The 27068-nt window shown below is 39.4% G+C and overlaps 1 protein-coding gene across 8 annotated transcripts in view; it reads left to right on the top strand.

Annotated features, from left to right (window-relative positions):
• The window catches only part of CYRIB (CYFIP related Rac1 interactor B), a 96850-nt gene that overhangs the window by 47796 nt on the left and 21986 nt on the right, over positions 1 to 27068 (top strand). For 4 of the 8 annotated variants that reach the window (XM_069005485.1, XM_069005482.1, XM_069005486.1 and 1 more), the window contains 3 exons: positions 6637 to 6715; positions 18477 to 18513; positions 19163 to 19214. In XM_069005485.1, the coding sequence (XP_068861586.1) occupies positions 19198 to 19214 (17 nt within the window). In that variant the 5' untranslated portion in view covers positions 6637 to 6715; positions 18477 to 18513; positions 19163 to 19197. Of the gene's footprint in view, positions 1 to 6636; positions 6716 to 18476; positions 18514 to 19162; positions 19215 to 23735; positions 23801 to 27068 lie in introns of those variants that run through there. The other 4 variants (XM_069005490.1, XM_069005487.1, XM_069005488.1 and 1 more) reach the window with 3 other exon arrangements.

The following is a 27068-nucleotide window of genomic DNA, read 5'->3' as shown; positions in this document are numbered from 1 at the left end:
CCTCCCTCCCAACTGAAGCTGGGACACTTTATAAGTAAAAATATGAAGGACACTGAAGCTGGGACATGTTATGAATACGGGCTTAAGGTGTGTATCCAGGAAAGAGTAAGCACAGCAGAGCCTGGTGAGAAAGAATTTTTATGGAATGGGAAAGTCTCTTTGCTTAGGAGAGATCTCTGTCCAAGGGAGAACTTAAACTGTCCTTGCAGTTAGGATATGCAGCTTCTCTCCTATAGTTAGAAGCTTTAACTTCTTGAAGAGTTTGTGTAGCCTGCTCATAACTTCAACAGTTAAAGCTCTTAGAAAGCAGAGTCCACTGGTTCTGGTCACATGAGAATCTTCTTTTAATGTGCCTCTCTAGATAGCAGAAGAGACAGGACTGATTCAGTCATCATTCCATGGGTTAATTTCTGGTTTCTATAAAGTAATTCAGTGCCTTGGTTGAGTGTTGTGTATTCAAGGAGAAAAAATAAGCTGTCTGAGGTCAAAAGATACATGGCATCTGTACTTGAGAGTGAAGAAATAATTCTAGGTTGTGCTTTGTGCCTGTTTCTCTATATGGCAAAAAGGTTATAAGTCAAAAGAACTTGCTCCTGACATCTATTACAAGAATTATTAGACTTTTTGCAAGGACTGTGCACTTCTGACCAAGTTTCTATAAGTTACATGATCTGAACTTAATTGTTCTCCTCCTTTGTATTGTATCAAGAACATCCTCTCATTAGAAATAGGAAAAGATAGTCCTGCCTCAGTCCATGTATAACTGTATGTACGTGCCCTTTTCACCCTGCTATGGAAACCTGCTCCATAGCTAATCTGGAGAACATGTCATCTGTGTCCTGTCTCTTCATCTCTGAGTTGAGTCACTCTAAGGAGTTGAGTTACTCTCAAAGGAGTAGCCCTGTTTCAAAAGGGAACTGGAGAAAATACTCATCGTGTTACTTCAAGTCCAGCATCAAATATATTCTTCTCTGCTCATAGTTAAACTTTAGGCCTGTCTAATGTAAGAGTATTCAAATGATTGGTATATTTACTGCTTCTGCATTTGTCTTTGAAACAGAGAAATACGTTTATTGTATGACTAAATGGAGTAAGTATTTAGCAATTTCATTTTACTTTTTTTTTAAACAAAAGCTACTTTCTTCTTATTGCTGCATTTACAGTAAATGCAGACACAGGTTCCTGAGCTCCAAGAAGCTGGGTGAATGAGGGCTTGAAGGTCAGTAATGGTCTGGTGGGAGTCAGAATTTCTGCAGTGTGAACAAAGTATGGAATTGGGGCACACACTATTCCCAATTGTTATTAATAAATAATAATAAAAAAAGGTGATAAGGATAATCATCTACTAAAATTCAGGCCTTCTGTAATACTTACAGTTAATTTGAAAACCTGTATTTTTAAGGGAAGTTGCTAAATCATGCCACAGTACTGAGCATGAAATACCAAGTCCAGTGTTTGAAAGCTGTGATACAACACTGACAGGAGAAAGTGTTCACGACTGGAAATCCTTTCTATGACTTTGGAGTAATTATCAGAGGAAAAGCTGGTCAGTGTTCTGCTTGGTAAATTACACTTCAGTGAATGCATTGTGTTGGGCTGATAATACTTTAAACCTGCGTCAAATATTTGCTGTGGGACAGGGGTAAGCTATTATGGGTGAGTCTTCTCCATCTCTGTCTTTGCCACTCTTAGTTAACTGGGTGATCTTAATTTACTCACAAAATTAGCTTCTAGTACATGAATAAATACTAGAGGTACATTTTTAACCATATTTAGTGGTTTTGCAGCTCAAACCTGTAAGGACTAGCATACTTAAGTCCTGTAACCGAGGCTATTCTGATGAATGAACAAAAGAAATACTTTGATGTCTAAAATGGTCAGGGTGTTGGTAGAGTGCTCCGATGTTGCATGGAAGCAGAGCTGCAGTCTTCTGGAGGCGCAAATAGTTTTGACTTTGGAATGTGTCATAGCATCAATATTATTAGCTGCATGATGTACAGTTGCAGCTCACACTGTTAAGTTTCAGTGTAATTATTTGATCTTAAACACTTGGCTTCATTTCTGTCCTGGAAGTAAAGGAAGGAGAACTTACTTTATCAGCTGTGCAGAAGCGAATAACTGGGGATTTTTGAATAGTTCTGAGACTACAAATTCCTCAAATCACAGGAGACTTTTCTCTTTTAACTGAAAATTAAAGTTTTGGCAATATATGTTCATAAGAGGAAAAAGTAGTCCGTATCATTTTAGTGAGATATAAAATTCTCAAGTTTTGCTTGCCACAGAGCTATTAGTGAATTCTAGTATTTGTATGTTCTCCTGTTTTTGTAGAAAACAGCACTGGTTGTGTTGCTTTCTGCCTGTTTTTCCATAGCTGCCTTATTATGAAGAGTAGCCTGCCAGAAGCTCTGCAGGGATTATTTTGACTGCTCAATGTGTGTGCTGTCTTATGTCTGACACCAGAATTGTTTGTAAGCTACCATAAGCCTTCTGACACTTAGTTATCTTTATGGATCTTTATGGCTCATTTTTTCTTATACTCATTTTGTATAGTCTGCATTTCAGATATGTCTTATGATGGGCTGTTGTGTCTAGCAGTCTGTTGTGATCTGTGTTAGGGAGGATGCATCACCTTAAATCCACATTACTGTCTCTCCTGTGCTTTCTGTGTTTTGGACTAAGCAAAATCAGGCATGGGCAAAGATGATGTGTGTAATGTGATTTTTAAATGTGGTTCATATCTATACAACAGTGTTAGCTATACAGGCCAGGTGGAGTTACTACTAAATGGAATTCAGGCAAAGCTTTTGAGTTGAAATAACCTGCCTGTTAACTTGTGAAATCTACATTTGTCTGGGCTTTTGAAGTTGCTGTGTAGGTTACCAATTAAAAGGGAAATGAAGTGGCATCTCAGGCCACCCCAGGTGGTCACTTCAGTAGTGTCCTTGGGATGCAATTGTCTGACTGAAGCAAGGTGGAGAACTGGAGTGTGGGTTATTGGGTCAGCAGCTGAGGGTTTGGGCAGAATTTCAGGATGGGCTGACCTCTGCATCTGTTTCCCTCTGCTTCTCAGCCCTGAGTCATCCATGTTGCCTGCTTGTGAAGGCATGTAGCCAGCTCTGACACAGGGCTTACCTGGGCTGTGAGTGTCAGTCTTGCTTTAATGGTGGCAAAGACTGCAAAATTATTTAACTTGGAGCCCATATGTAGACACTGCTGTATCTGATAATAACTGCCTGTTCTGCCTCAATATTTCAGCAAGCTGTCTTGAATGGAGTACCCTGACCCCCTCAGTAAAACCTATTAAGCCCTGTGTCAGTGGCTTTACCCTTTTCTCCTGAGGACATAGCCATTAATAAATTTCTCAGAAGTTTTCTTCCTTGTAGCTCAGATGAGTGCTTGGGAAGCATTGGCCTGTTGAAACATGTACGCCAGGGAAAAGCAAATACCATGCAATTCACAGAAGGCTCTTTGCATCTTTATGGATAATGGTTTTCTTGAGCATGAATTTTGTATGGAGAACAAGATTTAATCAGTTGCTGTACTAATTCCACCTTCCCCTGAAGTGACAAAACTAATGAAGTAAGGGATGGTCGCTTAAATGAAGATGTGAAGTCTCCCTAATTTAGCAGGAACAAGTAGGTTTATTGTCTGCTTCCTTCTTTTGAGTTCATCATCCTACAAAGCTATGCCAACACAGTGTGTGGAGGGCAGGCAAGGATATCTCCTGGGAATGAGCTTACTCTTTTCTTGTTCACCTGCTATTCTCATTAGACTGTCAAAGAAACAGTGTTAATTTACTCCACAAAGGTCTATTGAAGTAAAGAAAATTAGTTCGTGAACAAATCTTGTCTGTAAACTAAGATGACAGCTAGTTTGGTTTTTCTCAGCTGTGCTGTTTATACCATAGGTTACAGTTTGGGGATCTGTTATTTAAAAAGAAAAAAATAGCTCCTGACAGGTTTTATGGACTGAACTGGGTTAATCTAGATCATATATAAGGAATCGTTGCCTTGAAAGCTGTAGAGATCTTCCAAAGGGGCCATGTTTTCTGCAGCTTTTTCTGTGCGTGCTCCTACTTCAACTCCCTTGTCCTTTCTGTGTGCAGTTCTGCCCAGTGCTCCTGTGCAGCAGCCTCCTTCCTCTCCAGTTCTTCCTGTCACACCAGCCTTAATTCTTTGCCCAATGCTGGCAGATGATGTGCTTCCACTGTTTTTGGGGATGTTTCCATCATCCCTTCAATCCACTTGTTACATATGGAAGTTCTGCCAGGTGGAATTCTCCCATCCAGATTTGCTCCACAGCTATTGCTGCTGGCTCTTGCTTCCCTTTCTCACCTGAAGCCAGCCTGCAAGAATGGGTTGTCAGGGAGGAGGAACTACAGCACAGGAAATGCTGAGCAACCAGGAGTGGGAGCAATGCACGACTGGAGGGGGCAGAAGGGTCTCCAGTGGGCTTAGGTATTCCTTTCAGTAAACCAAAATCCTGCTTCAGTAGTTGTGGCTTCAGTAGTTACAAGGAGGTTTAACCATTCAAATTTGGCAACATGATGCTATGTGTCCTAACAGTGGAAATGAAATAATTTTTCTGTTTAATGAAATGATCAATTATGCTTGAAAAAAAATCCATTTCTGGTACTGATTAAGAAGCTTTTCATACTGCAGTGTAGCAGTATGAAGGAAGTGTTTTTGATTGAGTGCATTGAAGGAGCTTGCACATGTTGAGTTTCTTAAATGGTCACTCGGGCAGCCGGATTTTCAATCCTGTTATGGGCTGTAGGCAGTGATAGAACTGCTCTGCGCAGCTCTTGCCAAGCAGCATGAGTGAAAGGATCTTATGGCTTCCATTCAGTTTTTAAGGGAATTGTTAACCTGTGCAGTTGTCTGACAAGAGGACCATGATTGAGAGGGACTGAATAGGGTAGTAGAACAATTGTTAAAACAAAACCTATGCATTGACGGAGTGAATGTGTTTTGGGTCTTTTTTAGATTTCCCCTTCTGCAAGAGAGAGAAATAGTGCTTCTTACAACGTTTTCAGAAAAAAAAACCACCAACACATTAGCTTGACAGGCACTTGCTTATCTTAAGTGCTGCCTTGACACAAATTCGCAAAAGTTATCCTTAGTTAACGTTGTTCTTCTTTTGGTTTTGCTTTTCAACTGACTGTCGCAACTGCTTCCTTCAGTGTAGCTGTGCATAGGATCCCTTGGTTTTATTTGGCCCTTAAATTTTGCATGGTATCTCAGAATCCTTGCCTTTTCTCCTAGCTGTGCTCTTCAGGTTGCAAGTTTTCCTTTGCAGAGAGGCAGGAGGCAACGGGTAGCATCTTTTGATGGCAGTTTTCACTGTGACTAAAATCATTCCCCAGCCCCTATATTTCGTAGCTCTTCCTCTTCCCTCCACTGTTCCCAAGCTGGGACAAATCAGTAATGTTATGGCCTTTGTGATTAGAAATTTAACTGCAAAGCAGCATATTTTTGTTAAATGCTCGTTAATCAGGATTACCTGATGTAAGAGGAACTGCTGATAGCTGATTAAATACAAATTAACACTGAATATTTCATGCCTCTTCAGCTGGATTTGAAATGACATGACAGGGATTTTATATTTCTAAACCAAGTTTGTGCTAAAAACAGACACATTGCAGAATATGCTTGACTTTGCTTTAAGAAGCAGAAAGAGAATTGGAAGACAAAATGGGAAGATCACTCTTTAAAAGAAACTTTGAGATGTGAGATACTAAAAAGAAAGAAAGATTCTGGTACGAGGAACAGCTGAAGCAGGAGCAGCAGTGGTTTTACTGGAGACAGGTTAAGTGACAACACTCAAGTATTTAAATCAGCTGAATTCCCTGAAAGAGAAGGAGCGTACAAAACCCCAAAGGCTTATGAACCTTTCACCACAACAGAAAGGTACCAGTTTTGGGCAGTTCACCATCCAGTCACTGTACCAGAAAAGGAAGGCTGTTTGTTATATAAGTCTACTCCAAATGAGCTGAAATGCCCTCCAAATGCTTGCAATGGAATCTCAGTGCTGCATTTCCGTAGGAAATGCTATTTTGTCTGGCCATACAAATACTGATTTTTCCAAAACAAACTTAGTTTTGAAACAGAAAATCCTAGTGGTCCTAGAGAAGTTCAGATAGGTAAAATCTGCCACTGGTGACATTTTTCTTTAACTGATGAAAACTGTAGCAATGAAGTATTTTTCCCTGTGTGCAATATATGTGACACTGTAAATAAAGCTTGAACTGAGACCTACTTTTTTCTGCTGCAATTATGTGTAACTCGGCTCCGTAATGCAGAGATGTAATGCTCTATTTTTTGTGCTGTAACTATATGTAACTTAACTCGGTAATGCTGAGATGCAATGCTCTATTTCTGATGCTTGTGATCATGGCTAGCTAACAGCCTTACTGACTCACAGAAGAGTTTGTAAGGATGCTTCTCTGTTTGCTTGTAATATCACTTCCATAAAATCACCAGGCATTTTTGAAATTGGCACGTTTTATTTGCATTCCTGAAGGATTATGTAGGTTTCTTGGCACTGCGGGATTAACTTTGATTTACCCCTGGCACTGGTTTGTGATTAAAATACTGTGTATTGTTTATGTTTAATGGAGTTCTTCTGTTTTTTCAGATTTTGAGGACGAGCTGCTGTATCGATAATCTGAAGAAGGGAGTTCTCTGTTAAGACTGCAAGAAGATACTACTAACTGGTAAACACTTGTTTGGGTTTCTTTGCTTGTAGAATATTTCTTTGTTTTCCATAATATTTTAGGCCAAGGAGTACAAAGAATTTTGATCTATTGAAAACAAGAAGTAGTTCATGCAATATTTTTTCTTTCTAACTGTCTGTAGCTTACCAGACGAAAGACTCAGTAGCAGTGGATAGCTACTAATACTAATAGTGGGTATTTAAATTGGAATACAAATTGATTAAATTCCTGCTCTCTCGGTAGGAGAAAAAAGACTGTTTTTTTTTCCAGTAGTGGCATGTTAAACATAGTATGTTTGCCTCTTTAGCTGAGACAAATACAATGTGTCTGTACTGTGTCCTATATAAATACTATTTGAAATGTGATAGTGCAAACAGTGAAACTTCAAATATAGTGCTTCAGAGTCTGGAGAGAGAAAAAAGGAAGCCTTAACAGAAGTTCAGATGCTTTGGAAGATGCCATTAATGTGCTTGTAATTATTCAATGGATGTTTGTTGAGGCCTAATTTTCACTGAGAATAATGCATGATAATAAAACTAAGGATATCTTGTGATTCCCAGACACATAAAGTCATGTGCAGCCTGCTTTTAGGTACAGAATGATAAAAGGATCATCAGTGAAGAGCTATGACCACTTAATAGCAATTTGCCAGCCCATAAATTAAGATGTTGAGCTACAGTATTACACAGCAATCACAAGGAAACCTGAGAAGTTAGGACATTTGAATGTCTTAACATAGGTAAATCATATGCACATTGATGGTGGGTTCCAGAGTTACAGCTCTCTTCTGAAATACTTAATGTTGTAGATGAAGTAGCAGTTTTCCTCTGTAATTATACCTTACTATACACCTTTTCTAAAGCTTGGATCCTACCTTTCTGTTTACTGCTGCCACTTGAGCTGCAGGGCTGATTAAACTGGTGTCGAGAGAGTTCTTAGCCCCAATGGGCTGATGTGGCTGGGTTCAGGGATGAATATGGAAAGAAGCACATCCTAGCCAATAAGAAAATATTAAGCTTTCATGACTTAAGCATTTACAGATGCTTTATTAGTCTTCACTTGCCAGTTAATTTGCCTAAATTTTATAAGCAGTCGAGGATAACTTTATAAAGTACTTCTGTGTAGCTGTTGCAGAGAATATTAAAATGCTTCGTTTGGTTACTCTGCCAAACCTAGATTAATGATAGGAAAGTTCTGAAAGCTTATAGTAGTCACTAATGTGCATCTGTCAGAATGACACAGTAAAAAAAAAGTTAGACTTTTTTTTGGGCTTCTTTTTTTTGGACTTTTTTTTTTAGTGTTTTTTTTTTTTTTTTCATATATAAAGATGACTTGCATAGTACAGTTATTTCTGTATGATGATTTCAATAGTTTTGTTGCCTATAAAATTGCAGTTCCTGAAGCTAAAATGCATATGAGACTCATTCCTAAATACTGGGTTTGAAAGTGTACGACCTTCAATGTACAGGAGAAAAAACCTCTGGCATGTACCTCATGCCACCATTTGAGGTACCAAAGCACTGCATTGACAACATAAGTTTTGAACCAGGTTATAATTATCTGATAGTAACTTTTAGGATAATACTTCAGATTATTCTGATTGTATATATGTAATGTGTCTGTCACTAAATTTGGGTGTATAGCTTGCCCTGTACAGAAGACTGAAAAGCTCATTAGTCTAGAATTGAAGTCTTCTGTCTTTTTCCCTACTTTGGCTTCCTTTTCCAGCCCATCATCTCCCCATCTCTCTCGGAGAGAGAAGTTTAACAGGATGGCCATGCTGAGTGAGACTGGGTAGTTCTATGAAGTAGTTCTTTGTCTGCAGCTGTGGTAAAGTATTTGTCTTAATTCAGTATTTCCTTTAGGATCAGTAAGTCCTTTTTAGCTTGGGGTAGTGCTGCACAAACTTGGTTTCACTGTTTCCAGCATGAACTTTGATTTGGGAAGACAGGAGCTGAGAGCCTGCTGAGCTCTACTGCATTTTAGACCTGACCCAGGTTCTCAGCTCAGGCCCCCAACTCTGGGACTGTGCTGAAAAGAGAATGTGACACATGGATGCTGTGTCCCTCGGGGCAGAGTGTGTCTCTGTCTGGGGCTTGCACGACTGGTGCCAAGATAAAAATTTTAACCCAGCTGGTCCTTGATGTGGTGCAGACTAGCCCAAATGGTTGTGGAAGACATGCATGCCCGTTTTATCCAGGTGGTATTTCTTTTGGTTATGATGTTTCAACTGTCTATTACCACAGACACTGAAGGACATGTAACATTTCAGTGTTTGCCCTATTTTTCTTGTACTAGCTGTTCTCTTTCATTACGCTAACTTAACTTGTATGGGATTATTTTTGCAGAGTATCAGTCGTTCAGAAAAGATCTTGATAATTGTCTTCTGCTTTCATGTATAATCTCTGATAATTATTCACTCATTTTACAGTGTTATCTCTTACATGCAGCTTGAACTTGTCTGCATGCTTGAAGATTTTTAAATCTTTCCATGCAACTTAGAATTGTTCCCCTGTAATGATGATGGAGAGATGTATTGAGCAAACTGATTACCATGTTGGGAAGTCTCTGTTCCAGTACCGATATTGCACTGTTGGTGGATTAACAGGTTTTGCATTTATGCTAATTTTAATAAATATGAAAACACCTTCAGTATTATGTTTGCAAAGTGGAAGCAAATGCATGCCTGTCATTTTCTTATTAATTTTGAAAACACTTTGTTGTGGCTTGTATAGCTCTTATGAAAGTAACATTTGTCTGGCTGACACATCTTTAAATGTTTTGCTTCCTCTTGTGAAGAACCTTGAAAATTTCTTCAGTAACAATGTGAGTCTTTTCGTGCAAATCCCTTAATATGTGTTAAATATAAAAAGAGGAGGAAGGTTTGTTGTTCCCATACCTATGTGCCTAAAAAAGGTTTGAAGTGAAGGATCTCATGCAGAAGAGATACTGTATTGAGTAAGGCCCTGATGCATGTGTTTACAGAATTCTGTTTGGTTTTGACTGGTGGGGAAGTTTATATAAAGTCAAATATACTGCAAGAAATACAAAGTTAGGTTCTGTTTTGTTTTGCTCAGTACTAAATGTTTCCTCTATTAAACAAGGAAATAGGTTTTATAAATGAGCAGCTTTTAATGGCTGCTTTCAGAAGGGTTTGTGTGTTTGAGGAAACCTACATAACCAACATAGAAAGTGGTGACATTACAAATGCTTCGAGAAGCTTTCAGTGTAAAGCCCACCAGATACCAACAGCAGAGTAATGTGGGAACATTAGGGGTAAAAGAATAATCTGCCTCAATGATGGTAGAGACTGTAAATACATGAAGAAAGATTGTCTTTTTGATGACTGAAACCACTTGTACTTCCCATTTGTGCCACAAGTTAAAAACAATCTCCTTTGGATGTGTTGCTCTAATATATTGTTGTAGGCTTGCCTGTAAATTCAGCAGAGCTTCTTGAATTGATTTCTTATCCATGTGAAAGTGGGTTTGTGAAAATGGCTCTTAGTATGTGGAGGTTGAGTACTTGTGATTTTGACACTCAAGATGGTGTGGTAGAAATTCTCATCATGATGTTGATATTCTACCAGCATGCATTTATTTTGTATTAATGGTGGTGTCTAAGGCAAAGAAGAAGAACAGCTGACTTGTTTTAGGCTGAACTGAGCTGTTTTGTATTTATTTGCTGTATTTTGTCTTGGGGCTTGTTTAATGTGCCCCGCTACAATAGCACAGGAATAGATTGAGGTGTTAGAAGCTTTTATGCAATGCTGTGTTTTTAGAGTTTAATAGTGTGTATCATCAATGTAAATAATGTAACTATGCTGAGGAAACATAATGTGGTATCTTTTCTCCCACAGTAGTTGTAAAATAAGTTGAACCTTGAATGAAGATCATAGTAATCTGCAGATGATCAGTGACAAGATTTTTTCACTGTAATCAAGCAGAATTAAGCGTTGAGCTCTTCCAGAATATCCTTACTATATATGTAGTAGTCCTATTTCAACAGTTAATAGAGTAAGTTTAAAAATAAGTGAGTTTTGAATTTGGTTTAAAGACTTATTTAGTAAACTGTGCTCTGCTTGAGACTTCAGCCATGCTGATTTGTTTATGAAGGTAAAGCTGCTATTTTTCTTTACCTGTAAATAATTGCTCAGGACAACATGAACTGTTTAATTCAGTTTGTCCAGTGAGCCTTCAAATCAAAGGCATTAATTTAAGCGTTGTTTTGACTTTTCAAAAAACCACTTTTAAACAGGACAGCAAAATATGTAAACTTTTCTCATCAGAAAGACATTTGGCCTGAAAAGCTGTGTTTGTTGAGACAGGTGACTGGACATTCATTTTGAGTTTTATGTGGTCTGTTCTATTAGGTTAATGTCAGATGTTGCTTATTTCACTTCCCGACTTAAAGAACTCTTAAATACTTGTTAAATGATAATTCTAGGTTTTTGGAGGGAGGGTTGTTGGTTTTTAACTCTGTAGGCACTTACATTATAAACATACAGTCATTCAGATCTTGTTAGTGTTCAGCTTACTGTTTGACTACATAACTGCAGTTTTATTATTTAGAATCACGGAATGTCTCAAGTTGGAAAGGACTCACACAGATCATCGAGTTCAGCTCCGTGTTCCTTGCAGGACTCACTACCACTAAATTATATGACTTAAGAACATTGTCCAGATGCTCCTTGAACTCTGTCAGGCTTGGTGCCGTGACCACTTCCCTAGGGAGCCTGTTCCAGAGACCAGACACCCCCTCAGTGAAGAAGCTTTCCTTAAAGTCTCCTCTGAACTTCCTCTGAGGAAGCTTGCCTCCTTTTAGGTGATCATGGAATTAATTTGAGAAATTATTGAACACAAATATTGTGCAGCTGTTGAGACTCAGTGCCATTAAATTACAATTAAGACCTTGTTGTATAGCTCCTGTTGGACAAAGCTGTTGAGCATACACAATGGTCCCTAGGAGCTGAACCTGGACATTCCCATGTTTTCTCTCTCATGTTTGTTACCCTGTATTCTGTAATTTTTGTGCGTTTTTCCATCTCACACACTACCCAATAAACGTTTGAGATCACAGGTTAAAATGGCATGGTTAGAGTCTTCCCTTATGGATAGCTAATGATTGATACAATTGCTTTTAGTATTCTAATCACCCATGTTTTTACTAGAATAATTTCAAAACTGTATTACTGCAATGTTATTGTATAGCTGATTGGAAAAGCTTCTTCATACCCTGCTCCCTTCTTCTTTTAATTGTAGCTGCAACAATTACTGCAAATCATTGTGTAGGTAGACCTCACAGAACTCCTGGACAAGGTGGAGGCACTTTGAAGAGTCTCAGTGCTCTGTGTCAGTTCCTCTGGCAGGAGCAGAGCTCTTCTAGCCTTCTCACAGAAATTGCTTCTTGTCCCAAGGCTCTCGTGAAGTCACTCTTTGAAAAGTCCTGCCTCCTTTTGTGGATGAGTTACAACTGGAAGGAGCTGCCTCTGCTGAGATTTGCGTAGTGGGGCAGCACTGGGGACCCTGGGGGGAAGGAGTTAAAGTGAACTGCTGTAGTATTCCCCAGAAACTTCTCATCCCTGAGCCTGTAGCAAAACTTACTGCTGCTGGTGCCCATAGGAAGGGCTTTTCAGACTTTTAAAAATCTAAACTGTGTTCTTTGCCATCTGAAATAAACACATCCATTGTCTCTGAGCAGCAGAGGTGCTGTCTGGGATACTTCCATAGCTGTAGCATAATCATCTTAGGTCTAAGTTCATCTTAGAGTTTTGCCTATCATAGGGGGTAACTTAGGGCTTCAGTTCTCAATTTTTGATACTGTTGATGGATAGTTGATGGTTAGAACTCACTAAAACCAGTAAAAAGACCTTTTAGGTGGTAGGTTACTGTAACTCTCCTGTGGCTGGGGTTTTTTTGTGGTAGAAGTTCCTTGCTGTTCATATGACCTAGTACCATCCTGACAAAAGTGGTTTATTTTACCCTGAGAATAGCAATGTAGACTGTTAGAAATAAGGACTCCTCTGTTCAAGTGTTAGGGAATAGGGCTGTGGGTCTTGGGGTTGCTCAGAGCTGCTCCTTCACCACTAATAATATGAATGGCAAAGCCCTGCTGACCTTTCCTTGTCTTACTGTTTGTGTTGTGTAAGTGGATGAACACTGCTGCAAACTTCCTGGGACAGGGCATGGCTTAATTTCTGTTATGATGATATTGAGCCAAAATTCTGTGTTAAACTCTGCCATATTCCTAATAAATTATATCATCTGTTATATCTTAGATAAATAAGCTGTTGAATCACTCGGGTGGTATTCAGGAACACTTCACAACTGGGTGTTAACAGCATAACAACAAAGGAAGCATCTACTGTGGAAAAATAGTGATGCCAGTTAGTCATGAAGAAGTTAAACATGCAATGGAGAGCAAACGCCAATATCACTTAAAGGTGTAGGGATGATATCCCATATCTCTTCCTAGCTTAGGAATATTTCAGTATCTTTTTTGAGGAGTGGATGCCTGAATTCTAGATAGTTCTTAAAAATTCTGCACATGTTATATACCTGGTACTAAATCATTTCAGGATTTGGATTTATGAAGGTTCAAAAGAAATACAGGAGATAATATGCTACCAAAAATAGAAAGTTCAGTTGTTTGAGTAATTGACTATTAGACACAGGACTAGCTTTAATAATTCTTGCAGGCTTTTTAAGCATTTTTTTTCTTGCAGTAAAACCAGAAGCTGTGTAGCTTGGACTAAAGTACCATAGCTCTACCCCCTACACCACCACCAAGAAAAGCAACCAACCACAAACAAAAACCCAACTCCAAATTAAGCAACTGACAAAGTCCCATCTCTATTTTACTAAAATCCCTTATTTGTCTTCTGGTTACCCAACATTTATTTTTCTTAACTTGTTTTTAGAAGTGAAAAAGTTTATTTGACCATATTTAAATTAGCTTTTTGATTTGGTTAAAAAATCCCTTTTACTTGATGTTCAACTTACAGGGTTTTTTTTCTGTGTGGAACTTTGAGATGCAAAAATTAATATTATGATAGTTTATTTTATGGTTTCCACTAAGCCAAAGTAATGGTTTGTTGTGGAACACATATGTGTAAGTGAATGAAATATAAATTTTCATGCTGAATACTAATTTTGTGTGAATATCCTCTTCTGCCGTGCAAGCTTCTCAAGCATCTTTTAGTTTTCCCTTTTTTTTTTTTCTTTAAACTTGTTGAAAGGGGTGTATGTATAAAACCTTGTGTCCCTCCTGTTGGTCTATAATGCAGCATCTAAACTTCTTTGAAAGCTTTCAAGGAATCTTTTAGGTTGGAACAGACCTGTAAGATCAAGTTCAACCAATAATCCACCACAACAATATAAGGTGATACATTAACTACAAAAGGTAATAAAAAAAAATCTTGAAATTAAGGTCACATAAAGTGAAGATGCTATGCAACAGTATCAGTTTAAAGATAATGTGTCCTATGAAAATATAATAATTAGGAAAAATGAAATAAGCTTAAAAATTATAATGGAACACTAAACCTTCTGATATATTCACAGTCCATTTCTATCGTTAAATTACAAATTTAAAACATGAGTTTGAGTGTAGCAAGTAATATTAGGTACTGTGACAGCATTGAGAAATTATATAGTATAGGGAAAGATTTAATATAGCACATGGACTTCTAGGATGCAATTTAGCTTCAACAGGATAGATGAAAATGGAGAAGAAAGATTTGAGCTGAAGCTTTACAATCAGAAGTCCAAAAAGTGGTTTTATAGCAGGCAACCAGTACATTTGCTCTTTTTGAAGAGCTAAGGTCACTTTGCAGTAGTGATAGACTGCCTTTGCTAATCTTAGTCTCATATAAAATTGCCATGCAGATATAGAAGATTCTGTCTGCAATCAATGATGTTAAGCATTGGAGTTTGCATCCATTTAGCATTGAACCATGGGTTCACCTGCAGATGCCCTGAAACTTCCTTTGAAACATGATCTTAGCAATGAATTCTTTTTTATAGCTTACCCATCTGTTATTGCTACTAAAGTAAAAATCAAGTTTTATTACTAAACATTTCTTAGTTTTCTCTTTTTATTGCCCACAAGATGTAGGATGTATTTGACTTGTGGTTCTGTTTTGGACTGAGCAGAGTTTTGGGTTTTATGTTTTAGTGTGTGCTTCTAAGGGTAACAAGTTTTTAGGGCTGTTTCCTCAAATGTAATTTCAAGTCTGAAATTGGACCAAGAGAGTAGGAGCAGCTAAAAATTGCCGGGGCAGGTAGTCTTTGAGCTAGATACTGTTCTGTTCTCTATCCAAGGGCAGTTTAGATTAATGGACTGAGAACATCTGTGCCGTAGTCCACAGCTGGTTCACATGGATTTCAAGTTGATGATGCTTACCAAGGGGAGAAATAGTTCAAGCTTGAACTGCAGACTAGGAATTTAAACATTTGCTCTGTGAAAGCAGCAGCCGATGATGTTCTGAAAATGACTTTAGTTGGGGTGCCAAGTATTTCACATGGAGTGCATGAATCCTGTGAAAGCTTCTGCTAGTAAGTGTTGTAGGCTTTGTGAAGTTAATACTTTCTAAAGTTCCCTGATGAGCTACCAATTGAGTACAAAGTAATTTAGACTCTTGGTGCAAAGTTGTTGTTAATTATTTCTTACCACTTGTGTTTTCATTTTTTAATAGGAACAAGAACCTGAGTATTGGAAAACCTGAAAAATCACCATTCTTGTAGCAAATCATGACCAACAGTCACTGACAAATCTATGCTTGAGTGTAGAGGCTTCTTAGTTCAGCCAGAGTTGGGCAAAAGACAGTGGTTTCATACGGGAAGTTAATGGTCAGCTGGTCTCATGTGAAATCCGTTTTCATGTATTGCTGAGTTAAGCAACATCAGTTCCACATGAAGTGGATGCCCAAAGCACTGGGCTTATTCAGTGGTTACCCAGTTTTTATTGGGGTTTTTTTCTCCAGTTTTGTTATTCACAGTGATGCCAGGTTTACTTACTGCATCTTTTATATTTGGGTACCATTTGACTTGTGTCAGCTACAGACTTTTCCTCTGACAAACTGAATGATGCTTGGTTTTGTTTCTGTTATGCTGCAGTTTAGATGATTCACTGCCCCTCTCTGATGGCTCTAGACAGTTTTCCATTTTTGTTCTCCAGCTGTTGTGACAATTCTTTGAATATCTGTTGTAGCTGGCCTGAGATGTTGGCATATGCTTTGGCCTATTTCTGCTGTGGTGAAGTTAGGCTGCAATTCAAGGGAAGGGGTTGTGTGTCTAAATGAGATCCCTGGGATGGGATCCATTAATATTTCTGCTGTTTGACTCCATGGGCTGTAGCCCATTAAGTAAAGTTAATTTTCCTGCTCAGAACTGCTTTTCTCTGTAATGTAACATTAAATATTTGACTACCTCGGAGTCACAAGGAATTGAAAAATGCTGAATCTGTATTACTCAATTTTCACTACCTACTTATTTATATAGTATACATGTCTCATCTTATGCCTGTTAGTGGTATTTCTATATAAATCTGAAGATCTAAACCTTTAGAATAAGTCAGAACGATGCTCAGAGGTTTTGCAGATCCTCTATCCCAGCAGGAAAACCCAACTAGTGCACTCTGAACCCGACAGATTTGTTCATTTAGATACTCCTTTCATTTGAATTAAGGTGTATCTGAAGTGCAAAAATTAATTCTGTAAAGAATCCATCACACCATTAATTTCACATCTGGCCATTTTTAATGCATCTTTGCTGATGTTCCTTCCTACTAAGTCAATTTCTTATCCATTTAGGCAACGCTTTATTATATTGCTCAGTGCTAACCTCTAAACTTAAAATACCCTGTGATGTGATGCAAAAAAATCAAATACCTATCAGCCTGCCAGTATAAACCAAGCGTCAGCATCGGCTGTGCTCAGTGTGAGCTGTTTTGCCTGAAGGCTTGCTCACAGGTTCTAAAAGATAGGAAACCAGTTAATGGATTCCATTGCTAACATCTCTCTGCCTGTTATCGATGGTTGTCCAACTGACCTATAATTCTCAGCTTTCCTGGCTGCTTCCCTTTTGCCTAATGGCTTTTTTTTTTCTCCTGCCTTCATTACCACAAGAGTCCTATAAGGCTTTGTTAATTATTAACTTCCACTCATTCATTGAAGCCTTCAGGACAAGCCACCTGAGGATCAGCACGTTTTTCTTGCAGGTGGTAAGTGCCGGTGTCTTTATGTGTGCAGCACTGTGTCCATAAAGATGGAAAGAGCTGAGCAGTCCTCACTTCTTTTTCTAATAATTCTATCAGTTGGAAATATGGGTATTTCTGTAGTAATGAACTAGTACCATTAGGGCATCTTTTTTTTTTTTTTTTTTTAAAGTCACTAGGCTTGCTGCCATAGTGGGATTTTCTCGCTCATTTTGAAATTTATTTCTATAGTCTGCTCATTCTAGTGAATTTAGAGTTTTTGTTTATAGCTCAGTCCTATCTGACTGTTCTTTCACTCTTTTTCAGGAAATTAGCTTTTTGCAGTAGTATTGGGTCTAACTTTGGTTTCAGTTTCTCTTTGCACTGTCAGTTGTGCTCAGCCCCGATCTGCAGGGGACCAGCGATTTCCAGGGTTTTCTTTTTGTTGTGCTGTCTCAAAGCACAAATTGAGCAGTCTGAAGTCATGAGAAGGGGAAAAAAACCAACTGTATTTAAAATATGCCTAGTGAGAGGGGGTGAGTTTTAGGAAATTGCAGCAGCTCCTACAAAGACAGTGCTGTTAACCATCTTTTTGTCCTGAGGTACTGGCTGTTGCTTATTTCTGAAAAAGTAAGGGGACGCTGAAGTCAACAGGCAAAGGCAAAAGCAGCTGCTGCCCAAACCTAGGGAAGCCTGGTGAAGGGGAAGGCTTCTTTGAGGCAGATGCATGCTCTGGAAAGAATAGAGAGTTAAATTTCTACAGTTACAACCATGTCTGATAGTCATCTTTTTGCTTATATTCAGTTCTCTGGGCTGTGAAGAGTCATTCTTACTATGGTCTCTGCTTTCTTGCCTGTGGTGCTGTAGATCTTCAGAGCCTTCCTTAGCTAATGTTAGACTATTATTTCCTGTGAAGCTTTGAGTTACTATAATACTCCATATCTTCTCCTTTAAACTGTACTATTAACATAATTATTTCACCATGTTAAGACAGTGGTAATGATGTGTACAGCACACTGAAGCTGTCCAAGAACACTAGTTTTGTTTGTTAAGCAAATGGTTTTCAGTGGTGACTTGAAAATGCCTTCTCTGGAGGTCAACGTGCAAGCCTTGAATTTTTTCAAGTGCACATTTGTGTGGTTGGTTTAGAATCTTGTGCGATTTTCTTGTTGAAGCAAAGTGAAATGCAAGCGGAACAGTTTGCCACTGGTATTTTATTGCAGCTTTGACTCTATAGTTATTAAATTTATTCTGGGATATATGTGCTTATGGATTATTTAACATGGCAGCCCTTTTCCCTGGAAGCACATTTGTTGCCAAATAATGGCATTCCCTATGTATTTGTATGCCTAGAGACAAAACACAGTTCTGCATTATATTTTCTTAACATATTTTTTAAAAGTCCCAGTGGTGTATGGATCCAGGACTATGTTTATGAAGTACATACACAAAAACAGTGTGTCTGGATCAGATGTGGGCTTGCTTTTCTGAGGTCACACTGCATCACGTTTAAGACTTATGGTGCAAAATAATTAATTTCCATAATCTCTTTTTTCTTTTAAAACAGACTGGAGGCCAAGAACAGAGTGCAGCACTGGCTGTAGGTAAGAATTGAAACATAACCTGCTTGAAAACTGCTGACAAATAAGCAAAATTGTAGTATGTTAAAGGAGAGAAAGTCGGACCGTTTGAGTATTAGTAATTTTCCCTTCAAGAACTTGTTTTCCCTCTCTTCCATCAACAACTCTTGAAATTTGTGGTGTTCACTGGGAGTCCTGATCCCTGATGGAATTTATGTCTCTCTGTTTAAAGGTGCTAAACCAGGTTACAAGGGTTTGGTTTTTGCTTGTACAGGGTCTCACCACACAGCCCAGTGAGGCTGATTTTGAAAACTCTTCACCAGAGTAATGTGAAGTCCCATTACTTCAAAGAAGGCATTTTTATTGTGCACAGAGTTAAAGTGGTTTGGCCACTTGTGTGAACTTATCCTAGAAGACTGCAACTTCCCGAACAATTTGAATGAAGAGATAATGTTTTGGTGGTTTTTCTCCCTGTCTCTTTAGTAAAGCTACTGTGTAGCTGAACCAGATGCCTTGTGCCAAAAAACAGTACTCTGAACCAGCTTGTGAGACTGAAGAAGTAGCACATGCTCATGTGAAGGTTTTAGCTCTTAGTTTTATAGCCTGCTGCTTGTCATCTAAGCTACTGCATAGAGTGTCTGTGTTATATTTTGTGTTTATTGTGCTTTGTCAGCACAGCTATCAATCTTCTGTCACACTGGGAAGATAATGGTACCAAATGTGAGGTAGGATTTATTTTTCTTCTGTTTTTGATTAATCATCAAAAAGGCTTTGAATTCTGGGGAGCTGATTAAATGGATTTGTGTGGTGGCTTAACCCAAACTAGATGCCAGGTGCCCACCAAAGCCACTGCCACTCCCTTCTCAGTTTGGACAAGGGAGGCAAAATACAACAAAAGGCTCATGGATTGAGATAAGGGTGGGGAGAGATCATTCACCAGTTACTGTCACAGGCAAAACAGACTCAACTTAGGAAAATTAGTTTATTACCAATTGAATCACAGCTCCTTCTTCCCACCCCCCCTTCCTTACTAGACATAACTTTATCCCCAGCTCTTTACCTCACCCTTTCCCACTCAGTGTGGGGAGATGGGGAATGGGGGTTACAGTCAGTTCATCACAGGTTGTTTCTGCTGCTGCTTCCTCCTCAGGGAGAGGAGCCCTTCCCTGCTCCTGTGTGGGGTGTCCCTCCCACAAGGCACAGTCCTCCAGAAACTTCTCTGACATGAGTCCTTCCCAAGGGCTACAGTTCTTCACAAACTGCTCCAGTGTTGGTCCCTTCCATGGGGTGCAGTCCTGCAGGAACAGGCTGTTCCACCATGGGCTTCCCACAGGGTCACAGCCTCCTTTGGGCATCTGCCTGCTCTGGCGTGGGCTCCTTCATGGGCTGCAGGTGGATCCCTGCTCCCCTGTGGACCTCCATGGGTTGCAGGGCACAGCTGCCTCACCATGGATGGTAGGGAAATCTCTCCTGCAGTGTCAGGGTCACCTCCTCCCCCTCCTTCTTCACTGACCTGGGTTGTCTACACCATGCTCCTGGTGTCTTACATATTCTCACTTTTCTCTTCTCTGGCCACAGCTACTTCTCTGCCATAACTCCTTTTTTCTTCTTAAACACATTGTCCCCGAGGCTCTGCCAGTGACAGGCTCAGCTTTGGCCAGCAGTGTGTCCATCCTGGAGCTGGCTGGCATTGGCTGCTTCCCACAGAAGTCCCCCCCATAGTCCCCCTGCCACCACAACCTTGCCACACAAACCCAATACAATTTGTCATCAGTTTTGTCAACAAGAATAGAGAACGTTATCTAGTGCTATGTCCAAAACTATTTGACTCCTTCATTCAGATTTAGGAATATATGGCATATAAATGTGTTACTAAAGTAATTGTCTTTATTTCAATGCAGAATTCATGTTTTAAAATACTTACTTTGCAGAATTGCAGGTTTTGATGAACTGTCACATTTTTGTCATTCTTAGGAGAGTTTATGATATTGCTGGTTCAGGCCCACAGTCCTTCTTGCTTACTGACTTGTGTCTCTGCATTAAGGAATGAGCCTAGGAACTGGGCAAGCATACAGCAGTATTTTCCAAATCTTTAATGAACTGATGGAAAAACATCCAGTGCTAGCAGCAGTAGTACCTTTTTCCTTTAATAACTTTTATTTACAAATTCATTGGGGGTGTTGTTAAATCTGCAGTTAAAAATGCAGATTTTTAATTTACAGGATTGTGTTTACTTGCAAAGGATACATTATAAAAGTCACTTAACTGAGTCAGACCATGGGTCCATCTAGGCAAGTCCAGGCTCCAGGATCACCATCTTTCTTCCCTCTGTATGTGAGCACTTGGTTTTGCACATCCTTTCACACCCTTCACTTATTCCTCTACTAGAGCAGTGCTGCTTCTGCTCAGCAAGCTGAGAGTCATCCAGAAAAGCTAGGAAAGCTTAAGGAGCATTGCTGGGAAATGGTACTGCCTGCAGGAAGAGGAATGCTGTCCAGCAAGCGGCTACAGCACATGGCAAATAACTATGTTTTCTTTGAAGAAACTATGAACCAACAGTGTTTCAGGTATTGAAGGGAGAATGTTTGCAAGTTAAGGTGGTGTGGTGTCTGCTTCAGCAGAAGCTGGGGTGTCAGACTTCTGATTCTTTCAACTTCTCCAACTATGCTAAAACAAAGTAGCTGCCAGATGCTTGACAGCATCATAAGTCATCAGGGAATCACCAGTGTTCAAGGTTAGGAGGGACTGACAGAAACCCTACCCAAGCATCATGTAAAGTAAAGAACTGGAGACTATGGAAAGTTTTGGTTAAGCTTTAAAGAATGGGACAAACTGAACTAGATGTTGCTGTTGAATAAGGTTAAAAACTGAAAAAAGCTTAATATCCAGTAAAACCTGAACTGTCGTGTGAGCAGGTGCCTAGGGAAGAGCAGGAACAAAGATACCATGTATATTTGTGTTCTTCTAGTATGTAAGTATTTTCAGATCAGGTACTTCTAACAGCCAGATGTTATTATTAAATGCATTCTGTATTCTTAATGTGTTTCCATTCTGCATATGTACCTGGTTTTCCCCAAGAGCTGCTGCAGACTTCTTCTGAGATGGGATGGGATGGACCTGTAGAGTTCATAGAAGAACCAATGCAGAAAATCATAACTCTTTGTCACCCCAAGACACGCTGCATGATATTCTGCATGATATTCTGTATATTGTTACTGATCTTAAAGGATTGCAGGTTGTATGATACCACTAAAGAATAGCAAATGTTTCCCCATATTTCTAACAGTTGGCTGAGAATTAATTGTCTTATATCTTAGCCTTACTGGGCCCCTTTAGTTTGATTTTTAAGGTTAAAATAATATTGGTGAGATGGTGGGAGAAATGGAAGATGGGATAAATATTATCATATTTGCACAGCTAGAGGAATCTGGACCAGTGTGGTCAGGTGGTTTTTTGGGGGTTTTTTTGTTTTTTTTTGTTTTTTTTTTTTTTTTTTTGTTGTTGTTGTTTTTTGTTTGGGTTTGGGTTTGGTTTTTTTTTTGTTTTTTGTTGATTTTTTGGGGGGAGGGCTGTTTTCTTCTTGTTGTTATTGTTGTTTTGTTTGGTTTAATTTTTTTGGTTGTTTGTTTGCTGTTGGGGTTTTGTTGTTTAGGTGGAAATTTTTTAACGCTTTCTAACAAGAAAAACCATGCAGGTTCAGTAGAAGTAGTTGGTGCTATGTGTTATGAGGGGATCTGAAGAAGTAACTGGATGTAACAAAGATGGCTGTAGATCCTTATCTTGCAGTGAGTCTCTTGAAACTTCATATAAATAAACAACCATGTGGAGACCATTTTTATTCCTCTGCCCTGCCTAATGCCTGTCTGTTTGTTACTGTTTCTGAAAACAGATGGAATGGGAAGGAGCATCATCCTGCTACTCATCCTCTGTTATACCATCATCATCTTGATGTGCTTCATTAGCCTTCTGTATTCTGTAACATATTGTGTCTGACTGGTGTCTGAGAAAAAGGAAATCCACAGAGTGTTCAGAAAGCTGTCCTGAAATATGGAAACCTGCCATTCCCGCTCTGTGATCTGGAAGGCCATAGGCCTTCCCTTCCTCCTTGATATTTCAGAGCTGCTGTGTCGCTGAACTGAATTCTCAGATGGACAGTCAGTACCAGGTTGATACACACAAGGTTTGTGGTTTAGCACTGTGACATTCCAGTAGAAGGTCCCTTGAGATGGAATATGTTAATGGCTATTTATATCTGTCAGCTTGGTGACAAGATAATTTGTCATGCAATTGTTAGTGCAGGATTACAAGCCAAGGCACTGAAGGGGTGCAACATTTTTGGAATGAAACTCAAAAGAAAACGTTTTACCTGAGTGTTGCAGAGCAATTTGGGTGCTTGTACTCCTTGTCTTGGTGCATTAGATGGCAGCACTGTCAAGATCCTCAGTGCAGCTGCGTCCAGCTCTGATACTGAAACGTGTGCCAGTGATAGATGGGAATTCAACTGCTCTGAAAGATCACTATTTCCAAATCAAACTAGGCAGGAAGAGGAGTGCTGTCTCACATATGAAATACCAACTGAAAAATGGTACATCAACTGGATTAGTTAGGAAGTAACGAATTGAAACAATACTTCCTTTTTTTTAGCATTTAGGTAAAACTTAGAGATTTGGTTTTGGGCTTTTTTTTTTTTCATTTTTGGTTGGGGTTTTGCTTTTTTTCTTTATACAGAGGTGAAAAGTTGGCAGGAGAAGGACTTACCATACAAATTACTGTTGGGTTTGGTTTTTTTTGGAGACGAGAGCTTGAGGGTTCTTAAATTATAGGCTGACATCCTTGAAATATGAAACTGTCTTAGTAATGTGGTAGTATAGCACAGTTTGAAAAGGCATGCCATCTTTTGTAGAGTAAGCAGCTTTTCTCTAAAAGAATTAAAAACCATGTAAATCTGCCACAGCTCTTAATAAATGGGTTTTTTGTTTCTTTATGTACCTGATAAAAACGTTCCCAGTTTACTTTGGAAAAAAAAGGCAGACTTCGAGCAGCTCAGCCAGTGTTTCCAGGATAATGCCGCAGTTCTGAGCGCAGTGCTTTGACGGGAGGGACATGGCTGGTCCCGAGCTGCCGGGCTCTGGGATCCGGGATCCATTGGGCGCGCTGGTCCCAGTGCCGTGTCTCTGGGATATCCAGCGGGGGGCAGCGGCCTCTGTTGGGGGAATCGCAGCGCTGCAAGAGGCTCTGCGCATCTCCAGCGCCGGAGGAGACAGCAGAGTGTCAATTGCATTGCAGTGGAAATGTCCCTGAACTGGAAAAGGTGGGTTTTCCCGATGGCTGCAACGTAATGGAATTAAAAAGAGCATTTTGCAGAATTAAGTTAAAGCATGTTGGGTTTGTGTTATTTTGAAAGAGGAAAGCAAAATCAATTATTTTTTAGCCCCAGATTCACTCTTGGAAAAATTGTGCAGTTACTTGCTGAAGGGTAAATCAGAGCAGATTTTTGGAGCATAGTCTCTATCCTGTTCAATACAAGTTCTGTTTTAAAAGCAAGCCTAATTCTTCCAGACAAATTGGGTTCATTCCAGACTTGTGTGAGCATGCTTAGTTATTTTATTGTAGCTCCTGTCAAATGCGTTATTCAGTGTCAGCTGTGCCACTAAAATGTTCCCAAACTAACAAGGCTGTAAGACTGCTTCTGAAGAAACTGTGGATTCTTCAGGGCCTTTCCCTTGATTTCCTCTAAGAGGAAAAATGGACTGAATAAACACTGCCCTGACCGTACTTCACAATTCTGGTTTTGAGGAATGTGAGTCTATTCACTGGTCTGTTTTCCCTGGCAGACCTCCATCCTCCTGATATGACAAGTTTTGAATTCAGTTTTGTTCTAAAGGAGACTTTATTGATGATGTGTGATCTCAAAAAAAACCCTCCAAACCAAAACAAAAAACTTCAGTTTCAACTAAAACAGGTTATTGTATCAAAGTCAGTTTAGCCAAATGAACTGACATCAGAGGCAACTTCAAACAGTTTTTCAGTAGCCTGAATACTTACCTTCCTATACAAAAACGTTTCCTATCTGACTGTATAATTTGTTTTTCCACTATTGAGATAAGATGCTAATGATTGAAGCCCCAGTAATTCAGTGATATAGGCGGGGTGGAGGGTGGGTTGGCCTGCATATCTTTTATTCTTCTTGTGGTTGGTTTGCAGTCCCTGGTTCGTGGCCACTGGGTGTCAGCAGTGCAGAGCCGTGTGCAGGTCTGGGCATGGGTTTGGACTGGGAATTGTGTCCCAAAAGCGTCTGTAGAAACTCCTGGAATCCTAATGCTTGCTCAAACAACTTGTCCATTGGTGAATGAAACTGTGGGGTTTGTGCAGAACTGGGGGTGGCTCTGGCACTTCATTCATGTGTTTGATTCAGAACATTTACACAGGTGACACAATTTGAACTGTTACCTTTAATATTAGTGATGTCAGAGCTATGATGGCTCCTGTAAATGAAACCAGCTTATCCAAAATATAACTTGTTTCAAGCTAATGGCACCAAGCTTCCCCTTCCTAAATCTGAAGGTGCTAATGAGTGATAGCTACTTTTTTTTTTTTAATATTGTCTCTAATTATTTATTTTCTGGTATGCATAGTATTACTTTGGGATTTTGTATAATGGCAGATCTTTATTACTTGAAACACCACTAACACCAATAGTAGGAATTGGAATGTGTCAGAAGGCATCTCTGCTGCTGTAGCACTATTCAGAAGAGAAGTAAATGTGCGTTAGTCTAGGAAAAACATATTTGTATCCAGGGAGAATGTTACAACTCAGAAAAGAGTGATTCCTGCAGTGCATTTTACCAGCCTGTTTCCATCTCTGCAGCAGTCTCTAGCGTTTAAGGTTGAGGGCAGAAACCTTCTCACTGGTTGTGAAGCTTTGCTGCTTCATTGGCAGAGAGAGCAACACGGGATCCCATAGGCTGCCAGGCTGTGATGCCATGTGTTGCTAAGGGCTGCCTTGGATTCAGCTGATGTGGGCAGACACCTATTTGCTGCCTCGTTTCTTTTTTCTTTTTTTTTTTTTTTTTCTTCTCCCTGTTCATGGCTAGATACTGTTCAGTAAGCCTTGAAACAATTGTCAGGCTGATAGGATTATCCTTCTAGAAAAACAGTATAGGGAAACATTCAGTGTTTTGTTTATGTAGTAACACTGTGAGTGTTATAACACAGTAGTATTCCACTATAGTGCTAGACTCTTAATGCTGTAAATGGGTTTTTTTGCTTACTATTTTGCCAGAAATATCTCTGAATTGGACGTTTATGCCACACTTACATGACCAAATGAAAATTTAAAACTCAAATCCCAGAAACAAAATGTTTGTTGTTTCATTAGATGTGCTTTCCATATAGTGTTGTGCTTAGCTACATATATGAGATTTTCAGGGAGCACAGTTTTCATACTGTGGATTTTAGTATTGGGAATAGCATATACATTTCCAAAAGATGAGCTGATGTTTTCTTGAAGCAGATTTTCTTCAGGGATCAAAACCAGATATTTTTAAACTATTTATTTAACTGGTTTTTTAAACTAGTTTGAAAACATGCTATTCTCCCAATAGAACAAAAACTAATAGAAAATATTACTTAAGAACAGTTTTGTAGTATTTTACCTGTAATGAGAGTAAGTTCTCCAGCTGCTTACCAGTTGCAAGCAACATCCTTGTTAATGCACAGTTTTTTCTTTCAGGTGTGAGAGGGTAAATGTCTTTGGTGCTCAGATGAATTTACTTGCATTGTGTATTTTTATTAAAATTCCCCTGGGCTTAGCCTGGGGGGGCGGGGGGCACTGAAATGTGTCGGGGATGTTTTCCACAGGAAGGGCATGCGTGCAAGACTTGTTTTGAAAATATGCCTTTGCTTTCCGCTTGTCTGATCATGACTCTACACGCAACATCATGCAACCCCATAAGGCTGTAATGGGCCAAATCATCCTAATCCAATGTGGCATTCCGTATGTCTTCCTCTGCAAGTAGGTCAAGTTTAAGCCATGTTCCTGGCTTGCGCTCCGATTTCCCATAACCTGCTCCACGTGGCTCGAGTATTGTGCTGGAGTGCAGAGCATGCCAGCAGGGATTCTGAGCAGCCTCACAGGGACAGACAGTTTTTGGACAGAAATTAGTGGTTTTGTTCCGCTCTAATCTTGTGATGTTGGACTTGTAGCACGAGAAAACTTCAGTGGTTTAAATGTGTGCTTTTACTGAGTCCTAGGCTGTTAGTTTACCTAAAGAGTTGCCTCTGGACACTGCACTATAAAATTTTAAAATCGGTAATACCCATGAGCAAGAAACTGGTTTTCCGCTTTCGAAGTGTACTGAATTCTGAATGGCAATACCAAATAAAATTGGACAGAGGTTGATGCTCTGAAGCTGTGGAAAAACAAATAGGTAGTGACCTAAAGTGTACTTCAGGCTGGACACTGAATATTTTGATATTAGAGATTGCAATATGCAGAATTCTTCTTGATGAGGATTACAGCTTCAGTGTGCATTTTGTTCCAGTTGTGCTGGAAGAGTTGTGGGTGAAAAGGTGGGTTA

This window comes from Aphelocoma coerulescens, chromosome 2 (assembly GCF_041296385.1).
Source record: "Aphelocoma coerulescens isolate FSJ_1873_10779 chromosome 2, UR_Acoe_1.0, whole genome shotgun sequence".
In the NCBI taxonomy this organism is placed as follows: domain Eukaryota; kingdom Metazoa; phylum Chordata; class Aves; order Passeriformes; family Corvidae; genus Aphelocoma; species Aphelocoma coerulescens.
This window is presented reverse-complemented; position numbering and strand designations above follow the sequence as displayed.